The sequence below is a fragment of the Phyllostomus discolor genome, chromosome 4 (assembly GCF_004126475.2).
Source record: "Phyllostomus discolor isolate MPI-MPIP mPhyDis1 chromosome 4, mPhyDis1.pri.v3, whole genome shotgun sequence".
Lineage (NCBI taxonomy): Eukaryota > Metazoa > Chordata > Mammalia > Chiroptera > Phyllostomidae > Phyllostomus > Phyllostomus discolor.
Window position 1 is genome coordinate 26764496 of NC_040906.2, and position 23565 is coordinate 26788060.

At 33.9% G+C, this 23565-nt stretch overlaps 1 protein-coding gene across 2 annotated transcripts in view; it reads right to left on the bottom strand.

Annotated features, from left to right (window-relative positions):
- The window catches only part of NBEAL1 (neurobeachin like 1), a 160620-nt gene that overhangs the window by 46082 nt on the left and 90973 nt on the right, over positions 1-23565 (bottom strand). For both annotated transcript variants that reach the window (XM_036023040.1, XM_036023039.1), the window contains 10 exons: positions 23311-23439; positions 17021-17326; positions 16787-16936; positions 14781-14938; positions 8623-8747; positions 7596-7722; positions 4732-4880; positions 3990-4123; positions 1982-2083; positions 289-384 (listed from right to left, as the gene is read on the bottom strand). In XM_036023040.1, coding sequence (XP_035878933.1) covers positions 289-384; positions 1982-2083; positions 3990-4123; positions 4732-4880; positions 7596-7722; positions 8623-8747; positions 14781-14938; positions 16787-16936; positions 17021-17326; positions 23311-23439 — 1476 coding nt within the window. The remainder of the gene's footprint in view (positions 1-288; positions 385-1981; positions 2084-3989; positions 4124-4731; positions 4881-7595; positions 7723-8622; positions 8748-14780; positions 14939-16786; positions 16937-17020; positions 17327-23310; positions 23440-23565) is intronic.

Genomic DNA, 23565 nt, shown 5'->3' on the forward strand with positions numbered 1-23565 from the left:
TTTTTCTGTTGCAAATGTTTATTCATCATTATTGCAATAACCAGAAGCATTATTTCCTATAATTTCAATGGAATATTTTCAATGAAGCAAAAGAAAAAAGGTTTTATTTTTTAATTATTTTTCATGTTTATATTTCTTCTTGAAAATAGTGGGGTAGAAAATATACAGAAAGGCAAAAACAAATTTTATATCCTTTTAAAAATAAAAATAACTATCATGTGCATACATTTTTATATATTCTACAACTGGAAGGCAATTATATATTTATGAGAGTTATATGCAACTTACCACAGGATACTGTGCAAGGTCATTATAGGTTCTCCCTGCCATTGTATTTATTTGAATGAGGTAGTCAAAATTTGATATCTCTCTATTCACCCACTTCTAGATGACACAGAAAAGAAAAGCAAAATTAATCTCTCTCTCTTAAAAACCAGTAACTATTACTGATTACTAATATAATCTTTATCATCTTTCTGATAAAAGGAATGGGGCTTTAAACAAGCTTAACAGGGACATAAAATCAATGTACTTTTCCTAAATTCATTTCCTCCACCTTAAGTCAATATTTTATCTTTTTTGCTTCACTATTAGATTTTGTGCATGTTTGCAATTATGGTGTACATGCACTTGTTTTATATATAAAATTTAAACTTGAAAGTAAAAAAAAAAACTGGACTCCAGAAAACGAACAGAAACTTCCACAAAAATTTTATACTACATTCTAAAAGATCTTCATAAGAATAGTTCACTTCAGTGAAATATTTTATTGGCTGTCTTAAAATTTTTAAGTCTAGGAGGACCGTCCGACTTTGATAATTTTGTTTTTAAATAACATTTTCATAAGTGCACATATTTATAAAACCAGTATCTTAGTTTACTAAAATGATCTACAAATTCCATATAAACATTATGGTTTACAGAGCAATGGTAGAAGGATTTCGTTACATTGGATGTAAGATTTTCTAAAGAAAGACTTTTTCTTTTAATAACCTTCTTGCATATAGCCTGCTAATTACACAGTGTGGGCATGCTAGAGAATTTTGCTGACAGTTTAACATTCAAATTTAAGTTTACTGTGTACCTTAAGCAAGAGATGTACTTAATGGGAAACAGTAAGAAATTATGTATACAGGTTTTATTAAAAGCCCTATTATAATTGTTCTTGAGTGTCAAATTAAAGAATCAGTACTTTAATGAATAAAGTTTATTCCACAGAAAACAGGGAATGTATTTTATTAAATAGAGCTTCTTCCATAAGCAATAGGAAAGAACTGCTGATGGCTTTCTGAACAAGAGCAAGTCTTCACATTATGATTAAAGTCAGCATAGAGAATACAGTCAATAATATTGTAGTAATTATGTATGGTACCAGGTTGGTACTAGAATTAATTAAGCACTCTGCTGTACATCTGAAACTTATATAAAAATAATACTGAATGTCAACTGTAATTAAAAAATTAAATTAAAAAATAGATTAATGCATACACAGGAGGAAGGAGAAAGCCAAGGCCAAAGAACTTAATTAGGAAACTACTAACAGTTCTGGAAAGCAATGGCCTTTCCTTGGCAGTAGAAATTAAAGAGTCATTGGAATACAACTGAGGGTAAAATACATCAGTCAGCTTTGGCTGTCAGAAGAAATTACCCTTTTTTTAACCTTTTTCCATGACGTCCTTTGTATTTTCCCATTTTTGACCTTGTCCATGAGTTACTTTTATTATTAAGAAAAAACACATTATTTTTTAAAAGGAAAAAATTAGTGGGAAAGAGGAACTCGTAAGACATGCCCATAAACTGAATGATGTGGGAACTGGAAGATAGGCACTGCATGTGTGAGGGAAACAAAGATTCAAAGTATCAATCTGACTGGAAGAACAGCAGTTGTAATAATCAAAATAATCAGAAGAAAGTTTTATCTTTAAGTAAAACTCTGAGATATAATGTGAACACCAAAACAGTGACTGTTAAAATCTCCTACCTGAGTCAATCCTGATGCTTTGAATAACTCCTGTGGTGATCTGGTTCCATAACTATTTGGAGAGTGAAATGACAACAGCCTGCTATATACTTTGTTTCTAACCTATAAAAAAACCAGCATTTCATAGTTTAAAAATTGATCAAGACAAACATGGATTATGGCTTTTCTAATAATAGCTTTATTGAGATAATTCCAATACCATAAAATTCACCATTTAAGTACACAAAATTCAGTGGGCTTTTCTGTGTATTCTCAGTTGTGCAACCATCAACATCATCTAACTCTGAAACCTTTTCATCCTCTCCAGGGGCAACTTTACCCACTAGGGCTCCCCAATTCCCACTCTCTCCCATCCCCTAACAACCACCAATCTGTTTTCTCTCTCTATGGATTTGCCTCCACTGGACATCTCACATCTCAAATAAACAGAGGATTATGGTTTTAACTTCTCTATGATATTAGGCTCAGTTAAGTCAATACATGTATTTTCTGAGAAAATTATAATGTATAATGGAATGATCATCAAACACTGAATCAGAAAACTAATTCAAGTCTACTGCAAATTTAGTTGCCACTTACTAATCATCTTGGCAAATCAATTAATTTACTAAGTCTCACTTGTACATTAAGCATAATAATCTCTATGCTTAATAAATTTGTAAATTATTCAGGGCTATACAAATATAAAGTAATAAAATTTGTCTTTGAACTAAGTGTCTTCATCTATAAAAAAGGAATAATGAAATTTTCTGTATTAATCTGAAGGCTGTTATGAAGATTAGATACTATATACAAATGTGCTTTAAAATTATAAAATTATACAAATGTATAGTATTCAATAGGAACACACTTGGTATAATTAGATGATACCTTTCTAATAAATACATGCTTTGTTTTTTCCTATAAGGGAAAATTGATTTTTAAAGATTTTATTTATTTATTTTTAGAGAGAGGAGAAGAGAAGGAAGAAGAATGGGAGAGAAACATCAATGTGTGGTTGCCTCTCCTGTGCACCTTATTGGATACCTGGCCCACAACCCAGGCATGTACCCTGACTGAGAATTGAACCGGCGACCTTTGTCACAGGCCAGCACTCAATTCACTGAGCCACACCAGTCAGGGCAGACAATTTTTAATAGTAGACTTTTTAATAGCAGACTTTTTTAATAGTAAAAAAGTATTCTTTTGTAAAAATAAAAAAAATACTCTTCAAATGTCCAAATCAAATCATCTGAATAATCCTCAATCCCAGGAATATAGTTTTTGTGCTAATCCAGGTCACCTGAGAAGCAGATGCCAAGACAGACTTGAACATAAAATAATTTTACTAGGGGAGATGCCTGTGAAAAGGAGAGAGAGCTAAGCAAGGCAGGGACAGATGTCAGAATGTGATGGATGCAAGTATGACTCCAAGTGAATGGCAGAGGGAAGGAAGGACGGCACGCAAATAACATATGGAAGGCTACACAGCTAATGGCAGACCCAGGGTACCTGGTTTCAGTGGTAATCTATTAAACACTTACACTCTACTCCAGATGAAATAAATGCCCCAGTATTGTTGAAGTGAACCCAACCTATTCTCATAAATCCAATTATTTTATGTGTATTGCATATTATGTCACAATTGGATACTGTGAGTACCCATTGGCTAACACTCAATATTCTACTACCTACCCATATATAATAACTGCAAACAAGCACTCTCTAAACATTCAAACATAAATTCCAACAAAATTCATATACTACTTACCCTCCAAGTACAGGGTGGCGCAAAAAAGTAGGTTTATAATTTTAAGTACAAGAAACAAGGTTTATTATTATATTATTATGTATTATTTTCCATAGGAACTGTAAATATACTTTTGCCCAACCCTGTATCTACTTTTTTCCTCTAACTATTCTGATATGATAAAAGAATAGAATTCAAAATTTCATTATAACTCACTAACTGGAAAATAATCTCAAGCCAATACTTTTGGGGCTCCCAGAAAGGTCATATGTCACATACCTCTTTTTTAAAATTGAGAAAGTAGTTGGATTGGTCAACATGGAAAATCTCAAGGGCTGACCTCCTTAAGTTGTAACGCCGCAGGTGAATCTCTCGAACTTGAGAATGAGGCCATTTGAAATCAAAGCCTACTCCTTAAAAAAGAAGAAATCTTGTGACTACAGTACCCTATAAAGTTACTCATACTATGCAGAAAATAACTCCTAGTTAGGAAAGTAGCTAGGAAAAAAAGTAGCACATAGGAAAAAGAAATTCAATTTCTATATCAAAAACCATTTGTTAAATTTATTTTAAGTTTCAATTGTTTCTCTTTAAACTATTTAAAAATTTTATAGCTACTCTATTTCCTTTCCATTAGAATAAAGAATAATTCTAAATATTATATCATGGAAACATTTATCTCTATGTTGATATCTTAGATTTAAGCACCTTTTTATTTTCAGGTAAAGGATTAGAAGCCTACAAGAATAAGTGGACATTCAAATAAAATTAAGATTGCATTTTATAACTTAAATTTAAGCAATCCCCTCAACCAAATCTTTGAAAACACTGATAATAAAAAAAGCATTCCTTCAATACATTGTTGAATATAAATTTAATCCCACACTGACTTTCCATTTCTCCTTTTATATGACACATTATAATTCCACAGGCCTATCTTACTGTTTTTTTCATATTAATGATTGATAAACTGGATACTCAACTATTGAACAACAGAAATTATTCCCCCAGAACTCCTCACCATCTTCTTTTTCAATGCTGCCATCATAGAAGTAAATGTGTTGAGTAGTGATTTCTAATCTGCCAGGAATTATGTCAATTATTGTAACAAGTTCACAGTCTACTGACAACACCAATTTTTCTTTTTGATCCTGTTCTTTCTTCTCATCACTGTAAAAACAAATACCAATCAAACACCTAACAATGTATTTTGTGTAAATGGAAAACAGTATCATATTCAAATATAAATCTCATGTCTATAAAATTAATATCCAAGAGCATTTAAATTATATAAAAAGCATAGTCCACTGCACATTAAATTACTTAAATATTGACCAAATATTCTTAATACCCAACAACTCAGTTTCAAAAAACAAAATATAGCGAATCTTTAATAATACTGGCAGAAGTCCTTTCAAACATGCAGCAATACTGGTCATGTCATTTAGTTACATTTAGGAGACATGAACTGATCCAGGGAATATATGAATTTGTAAATGAAGGATTGCATTATTAGTGGTTTCAAAAATTATTATTACAAGTACTAATTACGATTGATTCTTAAACTGTAAAATGAGACTTTTCAAGAGCAAATCCAACTCTGCATCATAGAGCATCATCAGCACAGTGGCCCCCAACAAGAAAGGAGACAGTACTGTGCACTGCTCATCCCATACCTTATTTAAGGTGAAGTCATCTTGATTTGGATGATTGATATAATTTATATTTATCGAAGGGTGTAACTGGGGAAGTGACTTTTACTGCCAAGCATAGAAATGGAGACTTCCACCATTCACAGAATAATATTCAAGTATACCCTGCAAGCTACCTGCTGGCTGGTCCTAGATATTTCACATCTGTCTCATTTCTAGGAGAGCAGTGGCTAAGTCTAATTTTGTTCCCAATGGATTTTCATGAGGAATCTTATATTACAATCTTTAAGATAAACTTTAAAAAATTAAAAATTATGAGTGTTTTCTTAAACAGTGAAATTCCAATATTTACTATGATGAAATGGAGAAATAAGGGACCTAAGAGTGTTAACAGTCGAAGTGTTACTACAATTTAAAACAGTTAAAATAGTAAATTTTGTTATGTGACTCTCAGTTTTCAAAAACTCTATTTCAATTTTTTTAAAAGTAGCCAAAAATGAAGGCAAAATAAAGACCTTCACAGATAACACAGACTGAGAGAATCTGTGGCTATCAGAGCTTCCTTACGAGAAATACTAAATGAAGTCCTTCAGGCTGAAAAGAAATGACACCAGATGACAATGTGAATGTATACTAAGAAATAAAGCATAGAAGTATGGTAATTATGTAGGCAAATGGAAAAAAACATATAGTTATTTAGTTTTTTCTTCTCTTAACTGATTTAAAGATAATTATGTATAACAGTAACTATAAAACTGTACTGTTGGGCTTAGAATATATAAAGTTCTAACGTTTATGATATTAGCATAAAGGAGAGATGAAGAAATGAAAATATATTTGCTCAGAGGAAGTTTTTAAACTACAAAGCCAAAATTAGACATACAAGGTCTGTCCAGAAAAAGTCCAGCCATTGTTAATATAACAAGAACAGTTTACAAGACATCGATGTAACCTCCTTGGCAGCCAAGGAGAGTGGACTGGAATGTGCATGTGTGAACAATGACTACTTTACTGTACTAGTCAGTGGGGGCAGTAGATGCCATCGAGTGAGCATGTGTATTGTGTGGCCAACACATTCAAAATGAGCAAGTAGAGCAACAAATCTGCATCAAATTTTGCATTAAGCTTGCATATTCCTCCATGGAAACTATTCAGATGATTCTGAAGACTGCAGCTATAGGCAACTGGTAATTGGCAGCTTCATCACGGCAACAGGAGGGCTCATGCATCACGTCTCAGGTGAAGTTTTTTCGTGAAACATCAATCAGATCACCCAGGTGACTCAGTCCCCCTACAGCCCAGATTTCAATTTCACCCTGTGACTTCTGGCTTTTCCCAAAACTGAAATCACCTTTGAAAGAGAAGAGATTTCAGACCATTGATGAGATTCAAAAAAATACAAGGCAGCTGATAGAGTTTGGGAGAATTGTGTGAGGTCCCAAAGTGTCTACTTTGAAGGGAGCTGAGGCGTTATTATCCTACATACAATGTCTTTTGTATCTTGTATCTATCTTCTTCAATAAATGTCTATATTTTCCATATTACATGGTCAGATACTTTCTGGATAGACCTCACATATCTAAGGCTACTCAAATTATAGATTTCTTCCTGAGTGAGGTTTGCTCATTTGTATCTTTTAAGAATTTATCCATTTCATATAAGATCTCAAATGTATTGGCATAAAGTTATTATTAGTATTTCTTTTTAATAATTTTAATATTTGTAGCATTATCTTCTCTTTCATTCCTGCTACTGGTAATTTATATTGTTTTTCTTTCTCTACTAACCTGTCTGGCTAGAGGTTTATTGTTTTGTTATCTGTTTTTTTTTTTTTTATAACTAGCTTTAGATTTCTTTTTTTGCTTGTTTTTCTTTTTCACGAATTTCTGCTTTTATCTTTATAATTTCTACTTTTTGGTTAAGAGTTGCATTTTATGCTGCACCTTCCATCTAAACATAGCCTTATCTATACATCATAAATGTGATGTTATGGTCTTATTATCATTCAAATCAAATACTTTCTAAATTCAAGGTCCAGCTTCAAGTCATGCCAGTTCTAAGAAGCCTTCCTCAATGATCTCAGTTAACACTGATACACTCCTAATAGCTGATACAGAATTAACTGTTAGACCCTGGAAATGCATTAAAATTTCAAGCAAGTGTCTTCCTCAAATTGACAATCCTATATGTCAGAACAAAATAATTTTAAATTCTTTCAGGTACATATACATACATATTTACTCTGGCCGTTATTTCCTCTTCAGAAAGGTCTAACTTATCTTCTTCCATATCACTCACTTTTACTTGTTTCACTACTTCCAAAAGCAATGAATCACTGGAAGGCTGTGAGTGTTGGACACCTGTTTAAAAACAAAATATTTATTAAATGCAAAGTAAAAAAATCATATTATACCTCTTTTGTAATTTCTGACTGTTAATTACTTGATAACGTGTTACATGATAAAGAAGGTACTTAGCTCTCTTCATTTTATGGCATCAATTCTACTGACCAACATATTAGTGCAACTTTTAAAAAATTAAAAGCTAGTACTAATTTCACCTGTAACTTAAGTCACTAAACCTAAGAGAACACAATGTCCATTGGAACACAGGTGGCTATGTATTGTAACTTCAATTTAGTGTACACATAACTAACTAGCCAATCACTCTTTAACAATCAATATTTTGAGGTTTTTACAGACCTCTCTTCATAAAAGGGAGAAACACCAGGTCAGATGGCTAGAAAACAATGGCTTCCTAAAGAATTGTAGAAATTCTTTCAAATCTGCTTTGAATCACTGCTAGGCTATGTATTTTAAAGCACTTTCTCCTATAAAAAAGACATTGTCCCCCCCGAAGATACTAAGTATCTTGAATTCTGTAAGAACACACTGTAAAAGAAAGGCCTAGAGTTACTAAGAATTGTAGATATATTGAACCTCAGTCTCAGTCTTGGTAAGCAGAACTAAGGGGAAAGAACTATTGTTTCACTGTACCATAATGAATATTAGACACAACACATTTCACACAAATGATAGCATAATTTTATGATTTTAAATTATGTTGTTTGAAAAATTACAATTAATTGAAACAGAAAGCCAAAGTAGGTTTACAACATTTAACATATACAAAAATTTAAATATCAATTCTAAAATGTCACCCTTCCCTCATGAATAAATAATTTTGAAACAATAAAAACAACAACCAACCCCATCAACACCCTTATTATATTCCACAAATACATAGCCATTAGAACTCACCTAGATTATCTCTCAAAGCACTAGCTTCCTCATGGGTTTTGAAGTTATAATTTGGTACCAACTTAAGTCTCATACGGGAATAATTTTCTACATTAGCTAGCTTCCAGTGAATTGGATTTTGTTTCCTATAAATATTCACAAGTAAAAAAATACAATTATTTAGCTTAAAGTTGCAAAGACTGACACAGAATAAGAACGTGTCAGGTATTTTACATGTATTTAAAATCATTTTATAAAAATTCACATTCTTTAACTCACTTGACTCAAAAACAATTCTGAGACAAAACCAATGCGAATATGCACAGCTACAGTTTATACATGAGGTCTCTAAAACAGGCTAATTTTTTTTTTCCTAAAAGGCCATGTGGTTTATAGGTAGCAGAAATAAGATCTGAACATAAATCTTCAGATGTATAATTTGACATCTTCTAACTCTTTCACTGTTATATGGAAGTTTTTAACTAGCTATACAAGTTTATTCCAAATACAGTTTTCAAAATAAAGTAATTTTATTATAAATAAAGATAACATAATGGCAAATGAATCAAAGGTCTAAGAGTTAAAACTCCTAGAAAAAAAGATGGGATAAATCTTTAAGACCTTAGAGTTGGAAATGCATTCTAAGATATGACATCAAAAACACAAGCAACAAATGAAAGAAATAGACATACTAGACTCCAAAATTCAATACTTTTGTGCACTAAAGGCCGCTATCAAGAAAGTGAAAAGACAGCCTATGTAATATTTACAAATAATGCATCGAATGAGGGTCTATCATTAAGAATATAAAGAGAACTCTTACAACTCAAGCACAAAAGGTCAAACAATCCAATATAAAAATAGGCAAAGGACTTGAACACAGATTTCTCCAAAGAAGACACAACTGGCCAACAAGTACACAAAAAGATGCTCAGTGTCATTAGTCACTAGGTGAATGTAACAACATCAAGAGATATCACTTCACATCGACCAGGATGGTCATAATTAAAAAATCAGAAAATGACAAGTACTAGTAAAGTGGTAGAGAATTGGAATCCTCAAGTATTGCTAATGGAAATGCAAAATGGTGCAGCTGCTGTGAAAAAAAGCGTGGCAATTCCTCAGTAAGTTAATCATAGAGTGATCATATGACCCAACAAATCTGCTCATAGGTATAAACCCAACAGGATCAAAAATAGGCATTGAAACAAACACTTGTTCACAAATGTCCTGTTGTTCACAAGGAACACAACCCATTAACTGATGAATAGACAAAATATAGTATACCATACAATGGAATATTATTTGGCTATAAAAAAGAGAGGTACTGATACAAACTACAATATAATGAAAACATTATGCTAAGTGAAAGAATCCAGACACAAAAGGCCACATATTATATGATTTCATTCATGTAAAATATTCAGAACAGGCAAATTCATGGTCAGAAAGCAGATAGATGGTTGCCTGGGGTTGGGGGAAGGGATAATAGGCAGTGACTGCTTAAAGGGTCCAGGGTTTCTTTTTGATGTGATGAAAATATTCTAAAGCTGGACAGTGGTGATGAATATACAACATGATAAGTATACTTAATGTCACTACAGTGTACATTTTTAATAATTAAAATTTGATATTGTATGTTACCACAATAAAAAAGGCTATAAAATATATACATATATTATGTAGTACAATATTTTGTGACATTACTTTGTCAAGTAAAAAAATGTAAAATATTCAAGCACAAAGCATCACGAACTCTAGATGAAAGAGGCAGTGTCAGGAAGACAGAAGTAAACTGATTCAAGACAAACTATCACAGGGTAAAAGGAAATAAATCCATGGTCAAAAGTATATACATATAAAGCTCAAAAAATATCAGAGCTATAATTTACAAAATACAATCAAATAAATAAAATTAATTTATATATATATTTTTGTTTTTGAGGAGGGATAAAGAGTACAACAATCTTTGCTCTTAAGGAGCAGAGTTTGGAAGATACAACCTATACACAACCCACACACAATTCAGAAAACAAAGAACTCTAATGGTAGAGGTAAAAATCAATTCAGGTATGTGTCTTAATTATCATTTTAATCAATATCCCCAATTTGTACGTGACAGAACGGAGGCTCAAAATGGCTACTTCCATAAGGTCATGCAGTTTACAAACGTCAGAGTGGGACTTGAACCCAGGGGCTCTGACTTCAGAAGCTCATTTGCTCTAACACTGGGGTCCTACTTTTCTCAGTCTTCTTTCTCAGGGACAAGAACTGTCATCTGCAGATAGTACGCCTGGATTTCTCCTTTCAGATTGATGCTAACTGTGGACTTCTTACTGCAAGTCTTTTGCCCTGGGCTCCACTTTACTAACAAACTTACTCCATGCTGCTAGCATCTGTCAATGAGTTGGCCTGGTTCTTTATTCTGCTGAAACCACACAGCCAGCTGATAGGCTTCTCATGGCAGCTGGAGATCCCAGTGGCTGCTGCCACAGGGACCTTCATTTTCTTATGTTAGAGCTCATATGCAGCCCACACGTTTTCTTCTTCAGCACCAGGACCAGAGGACAGCTCCAATAAATTCTGTGCTGGGGAAATTCCACTCAATATTTTATCTGAAACTGCTCTTTCACATACTCTAGTATAATGGTCAATTTTACATTTTTGGTTGTAAGGAAACAAAACTCAAATTGCTTATAAGCACATCAGACATATACAAGCTCTCATAACTTGCAAGTCTAGGAGTGTATTTGGTCTAGATGGATCCAGAAGCTTCAGTAATGCCACCAGGGATAAGATGGCCAGCCACAACCCAGGACTAACATTCTGTTAGCTTAGTGATCCCAAAAGACACTACTTTCCGTGACAGCACCAGCAGTAAAGTCTCAGGGAAGAGTAATGGGTAGACTTGCGCCTCTGGCACCTTTGCGATAAGGTGAATTGGGAGGGGCCATATCAAAGCAGGTTCCTCACAAAAAGGAAGGGCTTTAGTACCAGGAGAAGGAAATGGTGCTAGAGAGACAAAAATAACAGGGTTTCCTGTAGCTGGCATCCTCAGGGAAACTCCCCACAATCCACAAATAATCCAAGGCCTGTTGTGAGATAGAATTGTCATTCCCCTTAGTAGTACCTGAACTCAGCTTTCCAGAAGACTCAACAAAAGTTGCAAATTATAATTCACACACCTCCTCACTGTCCCTTCCAAAAAAAACAGGGCCAGAGGCATAGATGTGAACTAGCTCTGAGAATAGCCAGGGGTGCCTAAAAATACCTCATGAATGATACGCAAATAAAATCCTAACACCCAACCCAGGCTACATCTATAACCTTATCTCTACCATGGTTATAGTGCCATAGTGCTGCCTGTTCTCTAATGGATTCTCAGAATGTGTAGTAAATGAGTCTTTTTAAAGGAAAACTTAAGCGTGATAAAAAAAGGAAGCACTTCCCTTATTCTGCAAACAAATAAGATCTTGTCATTCACCTGATCCATCTGTGAGAAATTCCTTTGTGTTTCACTGTGCAAAACAGTAATTTCCTTTCTTCTTAAATTTTACGTTTTTAATTTTTTTGTCCTTCCATCATTTTCATTCCCATTCCCCAGCCCATGTCCCCTCTGGCAATCGTCAGCTTCTCCTCTATGTCTATGTACCTGTTTCTATTTTATTTTATTAATTTGTTCTGCTCGTTTTAGATTCCCGTAAGTAAAATCACAGTATTTGTCATTCTTTATATGACTTATTTCATTTAGCATAATACCCTCTAGGTTCATCCACACTGTTGCAATTGGCAAGATTTCATTCTTTTATTGCTGAATAATATTCCATTACATATATATACCACATCTTCTTTATCCATTCATCTATTGATGAACATCTAGTTTGCTTCCATATTTTCCGTATTACAATACCAATAATACTGCAATGAACATACAGGTGCACGCAATCTTTTCAAATCAATGTTTTGGGTTTTGTTTTGTTTTTTATAAATTCCTAAAGTAGAACTGCTGGACTGCACAGCAGCTCTATTTTTAATGTTTTTGAGGAATATCCTACCATTTTCCACTGTGGCTGTATTAATTTACAACCCACCAACAGTATACAACACTTCCCTTTTCTCCACATCCTCATTGGTACTTGCTATATTTCATTTATTGATGAGAACCACTTCAACAAGTGTAAGATCATATCTCATTGTGGTTTTAATTTGCACGTCTCCAGATCATTAGTGATACGGAGCATCTTTTCATATGTCTGTTAACCATCTGTATGCCCTCTTTGGATAAATGTCTATTCAGGTCCTCTGCCCATTTTTTAATTGGAGTATCTGGGGTTTTTGGTGTTAAACTGTATGAATTCCTTATGTATTTTAAATACTGCGTATTTAAAACAATATACAAATTCAATGTAATCCCTATTAAATACCAGCCATGGCTGGTATGGTTCAGTGGATTGAGTGCTGGCCTACAAACCAAAGAGCTGCCACTTCGATTGCCAGCCTGGACATAGGCCTGGTCGCGGGCAAGATCCCCAGATGGGGGCATATGAGAGGCAACTATACACTGATGTTTCTCTCTCTCTCTTTCTCCCTTCCTTCCCTTCTCTCTTAAAAAAATAAACAAACAAAAAAACAAACAAAAAAAAACAATGGCATTCTTCTCAGAATCAGAACAAATCCTAAAATTTATATGAAACCACAATACCACAAATAGTGAAAGAAATTTGCCCTAATTTTCACTCTCCTTGATTTCAAACTATATTATAAAACTACAATAACAAACAGTATAGTACTGATGTAAAAAGATATATGGATCAAGGGAATAGAATAAAGAGCCCAGAAGTTAATTTTCACTTATACAGTCAACCTAGGACAAAGGAGGCAAGAATATACAATGGGGACAGTTTGTTCAATAAGTAGTGTTGGGAAAGCTGGGCAGATACATGCAAAAAAAATGAAACTGGACCACTTTCTTATACTATATGCAAAAATAAATTCTAAATGTATTAAAGACTTAAATATAAGAGCTGAAACCATAAAACTCCTGGAAAAAATCACAAGCAATAACCTCGTTGACATTGCTCTTAGCAATATCTTTTTGGATGCATCTCCTCAGGCAAGGGAAACAAAAGCAAAAACAAACAAATGGTATTATCACAAACTAAAGTTCTGGAAAGCTTAAGAAACCAATAAAACAAAAAGACCACCTACTTAATGGAGAGAAGATATTTGCAAATGATACACCTAATACGTGATTAATATCCAAAATATGTAAGAAACTCAGTCTCTATTTTAACTTGGATTCTGAAATTCATACACTTTCTAATATTCATTACGCAGCCAATGAGTTGTGACTTGTGACCGCAATCGCTGACAGCAATTTCTTTGCTCCATTTTTTTTGTTTTCCAAAGGTTATCAATGATAACAGTTGAGTGTGTTTGTTTTTGGTCTTAATCTCTGTATTTTACATACCTTGATGATACCCCATAGCTTTTGAATCTTTTTAAAATTTAATGACTGCATTAACATTTTCTAGGGCTTTAAAAGCTGTAAGCCTAATTCTAATGCATGCATCATATTCCATAGAAAGGACATATAACTTCATAATTCATTTTTTAACGAAATAAGTGTATGTACCCTTCTCCAATCTCCTACATTCTGTTATTTATTTATTTATTTATTTTTAAAAAAAGATTTTTATTTATTTATTTTTAGAGAGGGAAGGGAGGGAGAAAGAGAGAGAGAGAGAAACATCAATGTGTGGTTGCTGGGGGCCGTGGCCTGCAACCCAGGCATGTGCCCTGGCTGGGAATCAAACCTGCGACGCTTTGGTTTGCAGCCCACACTCAATCCACTGAGCTACACCAGCCAGGGCCATTCTTTCATTTTTAATTTTTATTTATTGATTTGAGAGAGAGAGAGAGAAACATCTATTTGTTGTTCCACTTATTTATGCATCCATTGGTTGTTTCTTGAATGTGCTCTACATGCTCTGACTGGGAATCGAACCCTCAGCTTTACCCTATCAGGGTGATGCTCTAACCAACTGAACAACCTGGCCAGGGCTCCCTCATTTTTAAAATTAAAAATCATATAAATTGGATTGGAGAAGCCATTGGCTTAAAAAGTTCTAGACTAGAACTAAAGCGCAAAGGTTATTTAATAAATGACATACTCATACCTTTCAGCCCAAGGTCCTCTTTCACATGTAAGATAGACCTGTATTGACTTCCAGCGTCTCAGAATGGCTAACTGTTGACCGCTAAGTTGTTTAAGCATATTATTATACCTCAAATTCTCTTGGCGTGCTTTTCGATTAAATGGCTCTACAAAAAATTCCTAAAAAAGAAGCAATAAATAATACCATTGAATCATATTTTACAGGTAAATTTCAATGCCATAACTTAAAAAAAACATGACCCAATAAAATCATACAGTGAAAGAAAGAAGCTGGTAATCAACAGGATTTTTACTCTACCAGAATCATTTTCTTTAATGAAGCACAATATGATTCTAGCCATAGTGCATTTATTTATTTATTTATTTTAATAACTAACCAACAAAGACTTTTGGTCTGTTTCATCAGTATTTTATAGTTTTTAGCATACCAATTAAGGACATATCTTGTTAAATTGATGTCTAAGTATTTCATTTTTTAAGATACTCTAAATAGTATTTTTTAAAATTTCAGTTTCCAATTTTTTATTGCTTAACATGCAGTAATATGATTAAATTTTGTGTACTGATCTTGAGTACTGCAATCTTGCTAAATTCAATAGGAAATTTTTGGTAAGATTCCTTAGAAATTTCTAAATCATGTTGTCTGCAAATAATTTTATTTTTTCCTTCCTAATGTAAATGTCTTTTATTTCTTTTTCTGTTCTTATTGCAGTTGCTAGGACTTACAGAACAATAGTAACTGGGATTGGTGAGAGCAGACATTCCTGCCTAGTTCTCTACCTTCACTATTCTACAGGAAAGCACTGTTTTATACCTTTAAATACCAAGTTCACTGTAGGATTTTTGTAGAGATTCACTTCTATTTCTGGTTTGCTGAGAGCATTGATCATAAATGGATGTTGAATTTTGTCAAATATTTTTCTCTATTAATATGGTCATTATTTTTTAATTGATAAGTTTACTAATGTGGCCCATTATATATATTATCGAGTGTTGAATCAGCCTTGCGTTCCCAAGATAAACTCTACCTGGCTGTGATATATTATTTTTTCATATATTGCTAGATTTGGTTTGCACCTATGTTCCTGAGGGATCTTGGTCTGTGGTTTTCTTGTATTATTTTGCATGATTTAAACATGAAGGTAGTATTGCCCTCATATAATAAATTCAAAAGTGATCTCACTTTTCTATTTTTTGGAGAAATAGTGAGAACTTGGTGTAATTTCTCTATTAAATGTTTGATAAAATTTGCCAGTGAAACAACCTGCATCTGAAATTTGCCCTTTTGGAAGGTTTTTATTACATTAAATTCAATTTCTTTAACAGACAGAGAACTATACAGGTTATGTACTTATTATTGAATTAGTTTTGAAAATTTGTATTTGTCAAGAAATTGATTCATTTTATTTATGTCATTTCATAGATTGGTTTGTTGTAGTCTTTTATTACTATGTTGACATTTGTGAAGTCAGTGGTATTACTTCCCCTTTCATTCCAGGTACTACTAATTTTTTACTTTTGTTTTTTTGCTTTGTCAATCTAGCTAGAAACTTACCAGTTTTACTGATATTCTGAATAACTAGATTTTGGTTTCACTGATTTTTCTCTATTGTTTTTCTGCTTCCAGTTTCGCTGATTTAGAAACTAAGTTAGATTACTTTCTTTTTTCTAGTTTATTCAGGTGAAACAAATTATTGATTTGAGGCCTTTTTCTTTCCTAATATAAATATTTCATGCTATATATTTCCTTCTAAGCACTTATTTACACCCAGACTCTTTAGAGAAACCTATCAGCTTAATAGGCTTTTCACATAATCAGAATATATAGAACATTTTGATAAACTTTTAATTTTTATTAATCAAAGCTTTTCTTTCAATCCTGAATATTTTCAGTCAGAAATACTGTTTGTTTTCAAAGTTCAGACTTGTTATTACTCTCACTTGAATATTAAATGCTTGAAATCAACATAAGAAAACTAGATACCTAAAGCACTTAACAATTTTTACCTGGAACTTGAGTTTGCTTTCTCCTCCTTCCCGGTCTCTTTTATGCATATTCACCATTAAGGCTTCATAACAATTCTTCCAATAAAGTGCCATGTTCTCATGATCATCATAAAATGTATGGGTTTCATACTGCTTCATATAAGGTATAATCTTATAAAAATACATATACAAAACTTAATATATACTTCTATAAAATAACAGTAGAAAAATCTCACTCAAAAAATTAAAACTTACATATTTTTCAATGTAAACTTGCCATTCATTTGAACTGCAGTATTCTTGAAAATCTTCAAAAAATGAGGAACTACCATTGGTAAAAGGTAAAGAAGGCAGGTGCAAGTTCATGAAGAGAAGTTCATAAATTTTGGAAACCAGGGTACGGACAAGGGGAATCAGAAACGAGTAGATTTCCGTCTGTTCCTTGATGGACTGACTTAGAACATGTTCTAGCTTCCCTAAAATATAACACGCTTCTTCCTGATTTTCAATCACTTTGGTTTGCAGAAGTGTGTTTAGCTTAGCCGATGCCATTGCACAAACCTGGGGGAAAATAGGTGAGAAAGAGCAAAATAAGTAGATGCTTAGGAATAGCAAAAGTTTTTTTTTTTACTCTGCTTGAAGTTTAAGAAATTATAAATGTACCACGTTTAATTTGGAATATACAGTAAGGTTGTGGTACACAATTAATCACCCAACATCCATTCTACTCCTCTTAAAGTCTGCAAGGATAGAGTGATGATGCCATCTCTAAGTCTAACACTAGGTCCTAAAGGTCAAAATCCAAACAGAATATCCAACCCCTAGCTACAGTGATTAGTTCATTCAATTGACATCATTGTCTGTCACAAAGATTCATTCAGGGATAGCCTTATCAGTGCAAATTCAGAACTTTTACATAATAACTGTTAAGGAATGAGAAGGGTCTCAGAATTCATCTCGCCTGCAAGCTAAAAAGTTAGCCTACCACAGTTTCAGAGATACTGGCAGAAGACATTAGAATCCTGGGTTGGAAACAAAGATCTACAGTATTAGCAATAGCCAGAATATCAGTCTTTCCGATGGTCCCCATACTGCAATTCCCATGGTGAGAGATAAACAGGACTAGATGATGCCTGCACACACAGTGGTTGCATTATAGGAGAGGAACCCTGAGCACAGGGAACCCAAATCTTTTATACTGGGCAATAAGTGTGCCTACACTTTGCCTGGGAGGAAGGCAGTATCTTTACTATGCTGGAGAGTAAACAAACCTGCCTTTTGCTCTGGAAGGAAAACATGATCTGTGTCTTCCAAAGTTGTGCACTATACATGCACCCTCAGAAAGACCACACAAAGCATCCAGCACCTCTATTCATAAGATATGCAGAGATCCATGAAGAACTGTCTTACCAACAGTGACTGCAGGAAGGAGGACTCTCCTTCTCTGGATATGAATAAGGCAGCATGTAGCCCCTATAGCTGTTGGCAGTCATTTTGTGACAATAAGAGCAGCCAAGTTTAAGACAACTTGACACAGGTTGGAGAGCAGTGCTGCAAGAACAGCAAATAAATGGAACTGGGGCCTTGCTTGCATCATGCCTTAAACTCATCTTACCTATAAAATTTTCAATTATATGAGCCAATGAGTCTTAAGAAGTCAGTTGAACTTGATGCTTCTGTTACCTAGAATCAAAGCATTCTGATACATAAAGAACATGTACACAGGAGACCAAGTCCTTGATCAGAAATCTAATTATCCTTGAAGTTCCCAAGGAAAATACATATACCAGGTACAAATCCATGCAAAGGAATACTCTATATTACTATTAAACTTTGATCTTAAACCTCAAAATAGAAAGGTAAATGAGGTCACAAAGGGGACTCCTTTTATCTACAATTAAGACCTAAGACTTAAAACCGTATCAGGACAAATGATATAAAGTGTCTCCTTCTCCCTTAATCCTAAATCCCAATTTTGAATCTTACTACTTTTAAAATTTTAAAAAGCAAGAAAAAACTCAGAAAGTATTAAAACTTGACATCACTTCCAGAATGCATTTGTGTCCAAGCAGGCTGAAAAGAAGCAAACAGCACTGGAGGAAACAATCTCTAAGAAAGCTCAAAACACTTTTCTACTTTTTACTTTAACTTCTACTAGTGAAGCTTCTCTATCCTCCTCAGGTTTTCTCTAAACCTCTTCATTTTAATCTTTGGATCTGACTTCAGCAGATTAACTCTAATAGAGGCCAACAAATGTAAGGGGGAAAGTCACACATTTTTCCATCAACCAGAAAATGCCAGTGCTAATAATATTCTAGGATTTTATGCTATGTGTTTTTTAAAATACAGCTTGTATAAAAAGACTATTCAGTGCTTTGCTTTTAACTTAATATTATGGTTAATAAATGTAAGTTTATATATTTATTTAAAAGTATGAAACTTTGAATAAGTACAAAATAATTTAGTTGACCATTGCCTTAATTTTGAATATAAACATGCACTACATACATGTAATCTCATCATAAAGAGTACTGCCTTAAGGTCACCTGAGAAAGTACAAAAAATACTGATGCCCTACTTCCCTATTTCTTATTTAATTACTATGCGAAATGCCCTACAAAGATTTAGAAAAAGCTCCTCCACCATGGCTGAACTAAGACAACTGGCAGAGTAGAGACCCAGACAAATTAAAGACCATATACTGCATCTAAATAGATGCAGCACTTCTGAAGAACCACTCAGTCTCACTTTAGAGACAAGCTGGAAATCTTGGTGTTTATGTAAAATTTACTAATACTTAACTGCTGGTAACTAGCTAATATGTATGGGTCATGCAAAAGAAGTTTGCTAGCTACATTCATTTTGCAGGCAGTTCTATCAAAACTCCTTTAAGGGAAGAGATTCGTTTCCTAGCCTTTAACATGCACAACCTCAGAGACATAATCTTTCATTTCTGAAAGAATGAAATTAACTGGTTAATGGAAAATGATTTAAATCACTGACTTCTGATAGATAGGACCAGTCTTATCTGTAGGCACTGCACTCATTTTCTTAATATATTTTATTGATTATGCTATTACAGTTGTCCCATTGTTTTCTCCCTTTTATTCCCCTCTGTCCTGTACTACCCTGCCCACCAGCATTCCCCGACCTTAGTTCATGTCCTTGGGTCATACAGGTAAGTTCTTTGGCTTCTCCAATACCCATACTATTCTTACCCTCCCCATGTATTTTGTACCTACCATTTGTGCTTATTCCCTGTACCTTTTCCCCCATTCTCCCTCCTGAGCCTCCCTGCTGATAACCCTCCATGTGATCTCTATTTCTGTGATTCTGTTCCTGTTCTAGTTGTTTGCTTAGATTTTTTTTTCTTTTTTTTTTTTAGGTTCAGTTGTTGATAGTTGTGAGTTTGTTATTTTACTGCTCATATTTTTTATCTTCTTTTTCTTAGATAAGTCCCTTTAACACCTCATATAATAAGGGCTTAGTGATGGATGAAATCCTTTAACTTGAACTTATCTGGGAAGCACTTTATCTGCTTGGATAATGTTACATGTAGGTCCTTGCCTTTCATCACTTTGAATACTTTCTAGCCCCTTCTTGCCTGCAAGGTTTCTTTTGAGAAAACAGCTTATAGTCTAAAGGGAACTTCTTTATAGGTAACTGTCTCCTTTTCTCTCAAGGCTTTTAAGAGTCTCTCCTTATCTTTAACCTTGAGCAATTAAATTATGATGTGCCTTGGTGTGTTCCTCTTTAGGTCCAACTTCTTTGGGACTCCCTGAGCTTCCTGGACTTCCTGGAAGTCTATTTCCTTTGCCAAATTAGGGTAGTTCTCCTTCATTATTTTTTCAAGTAAGTTTTCAATTTCTTGCTCCTCCTCTTCTCCTTCTGGCACCCCTATGATTCGGATGTTGGAATGTTTAAAGTTGTCCCGTAGGTTCCTAAGCCTCTCCTCAGTTTTTTAAATTGTTTCTTATTTCTGTACTGGTTGGATGTTTATTTCTTCCTTTTGGTCCAAACTGTTGATTTGAGTCCTGGTTTCCTTCCCTTCACTGTTGGTTCCCTGTACATTTTCCTTTACTTCACTTTGCAGAGCCTTCACTTCTTCCTCTATTTTGCAACCATACTCAACCAATTCTGTGAGCATCCTGATTACCAGTGTTTTGAACTCTGCATCTGATAGTTGGCTATCTCTTTGTTGCTTAGTTTTATTTTTAGAGCTTTGATCTGTTCTTTCATTTGGCCCTTATTTCTTTGTCTGGGTACAACTAATACATAGTAAGGAGCAGAGCCTTAGGTATTCACCAGGGAGGGGCAACCATGTCACTGCATTGTGGCACTGTATGTGGGAAGGGGTCCGAGAAGGAATAATGCCACTTGCTCAGCTCTCAGCCAGCTTTCAGTCACCTCCCCAGCTACCCATAAGCAAATTGGGCCCTTCTGGTGCTGATTCCCAGGTGGGTGGGTTTGTATATGTTCTAGGACCCTGAGGATCTCTCCAATGAACTCTCCTGTGAGGTTGTGAGTTTCTCTGGCCACTGCCCAATGCCACAACCCTCACAGGTTTTTACAGTCAGAGGTTTTGAGGCTTTATTTCCCCAAGCTGGAACCCTGGTTTGCACTGTCTGTCTCACTCCCCAGGTGTTCTTCCTGGTTTATCCTCACGCAAATGTGGGACTGCCCAGTCCGCCAGCAGCTGCCTTGCCCAGCGAGGTCCTCCAGCTGTCACCTTGCCACGAGTTCTCTCCACCCCAGCAACCCATCTCTGCCCTTCCTACAGGTCTGAATGAATGTTTCTTTAATTCCTTGGTTATAGGACTTCCATACAATTAGATTTTCTGGCAGTTCTGGCTTTTTTTTGTTTTTAAATTTGTTGTTTTAAAAAAAAATTTGGTTTTTGCAAGGAGGCAAAGTATATTTACCTGTACTCATTTATTTAACACGTATTTATAGAGCCCTACTTTGGGAAAGACATTGAATAATTAATGTTGAACAATTTAAACAGACATTTTATTTGGTGAAATTTCATCAGGGAGAAAAACAGAGTGACTATGAGTGGAACAAAATGGAGTCCAATACCTAAAGTAAATAACCACCCAGCATGCTGGCTGCAACTGCTTTAACAGTCATCAGGTTAATATTAATGAAAAAGCCAAAAAAGCTATTTTTGTTCTACTTCTAGGTAGAGGAAAAAAAGAATACTACAATGACTATCTATGGGTACAAAGACTGGTGATATTTCAGACTATTATCTTAGGGTACAGTTTCAGAGCAGAATTACTAAACTAAGAGTGTAATAACTTTTTACAGTTCTTAGTTCATATATTTTCAAACTGCATTTAAAAGGCTGTATGTACCACTCAAACTTCCACCATCCATATATCACAATGTCCATTTTCTGGTTTAGCTTTTCTGCAATTTCCATGTTTTTTACAATGAATATGTGCTACTCTTATGACCATGAAAAAAACTATCTTTATAAAGTTAGTAACGTGGGGAAATGAGTTTGATATAATTTTAAGAAAAAATACAAATTTATCAAAATATTGATGATTTCAATCATGTGGAAAAATACATGCATAGAAAAAATACTAAAGTAGTTGTTTTAGGCCATGAGATGATAAATAAGTTACGTATTTTTTCTTCTTTATGCTTTTGTGTATTTTCCACAAGAGCCTGTGTTATTTTTACGATTAGAAAAATATATCTATTGAAAAATCTGGCCTTTTTAAAACAGAGCAACTTTATACATTTTAATCTCATGTTCTTATCAATACTATATCAATTTTATGTATATCAGAAACTATCTTTACCCAGACCTCCTTAACTCCAAGTACTTCAAATCGTAATACCAAAAGAAAAGAAAAAGGGTCAGGTAAGGAGTTATGGGATACGTGTCATGACTAAGCCAACCTAGGTAATCACAAGCATCCAATGTAAATACAAACATGACAGACTTAACATTCATATGGACCTTTATCAACCTTTAAAAATTTTAATTTAAAATACAAATAATAAATATTCCTTGGGTCCATATTTTGTTTCTTTATTTTGGACAGACAGCACAAGCTAATACTTGGTAGATATTCAGTAGGTGTTTGATGAATGAAAAATAAATACAATGTAAAACTGGATTACTAGAGTAGTAAACTAGTAGAATATGATTTTGAAATTAACAATTTAAAAAATAATTTTCCTCAAGTGTAAGCCTTAAACTGTATATGTATAGTCATTGCAAGCAGGATAGCTCCTAGCTGCACTAAATATAAATATCATTAATGCCTTCTACTATAAGCTATGTATGAACACTTTAAAGGGAATTTTTAAATTATACTGAGTAATAAAAACTGAGATAAATAATTAGCTGACTGTCAAGCTTCTTTCTAATCTCACAGAACTGAATCTAGAATGAAGTCATAAATAGTACTAGAACTAATTAAAAAATTAAAATACTGAAAACATATTATCATTTAATTATCACACAAATAATTCCTATACTGCTTGCAAGCATAGAAAACAATGTAAAAAAAAAAAAAAAGACAAACCTGTAAATTACCCTTTCCAATAAATCCTAGAAGCAACTGGATTTGAATCTGAGAGAGTTTTACCCATACTGGACTTTCAGAATACCAAACTGATAGAGAATCGAAGAGCAGCATCATATCCTCTAAAAGCTATTGCAAAAGAAAAAGTCAAAAAGAAAAACATTCAGTTCTTTAATCTACTGATGATGAGTTTTCCCCAACACTAATACCAAGAATAAACATTCCAAACCTAGTTCAATGTACAGTTAGTAAAAG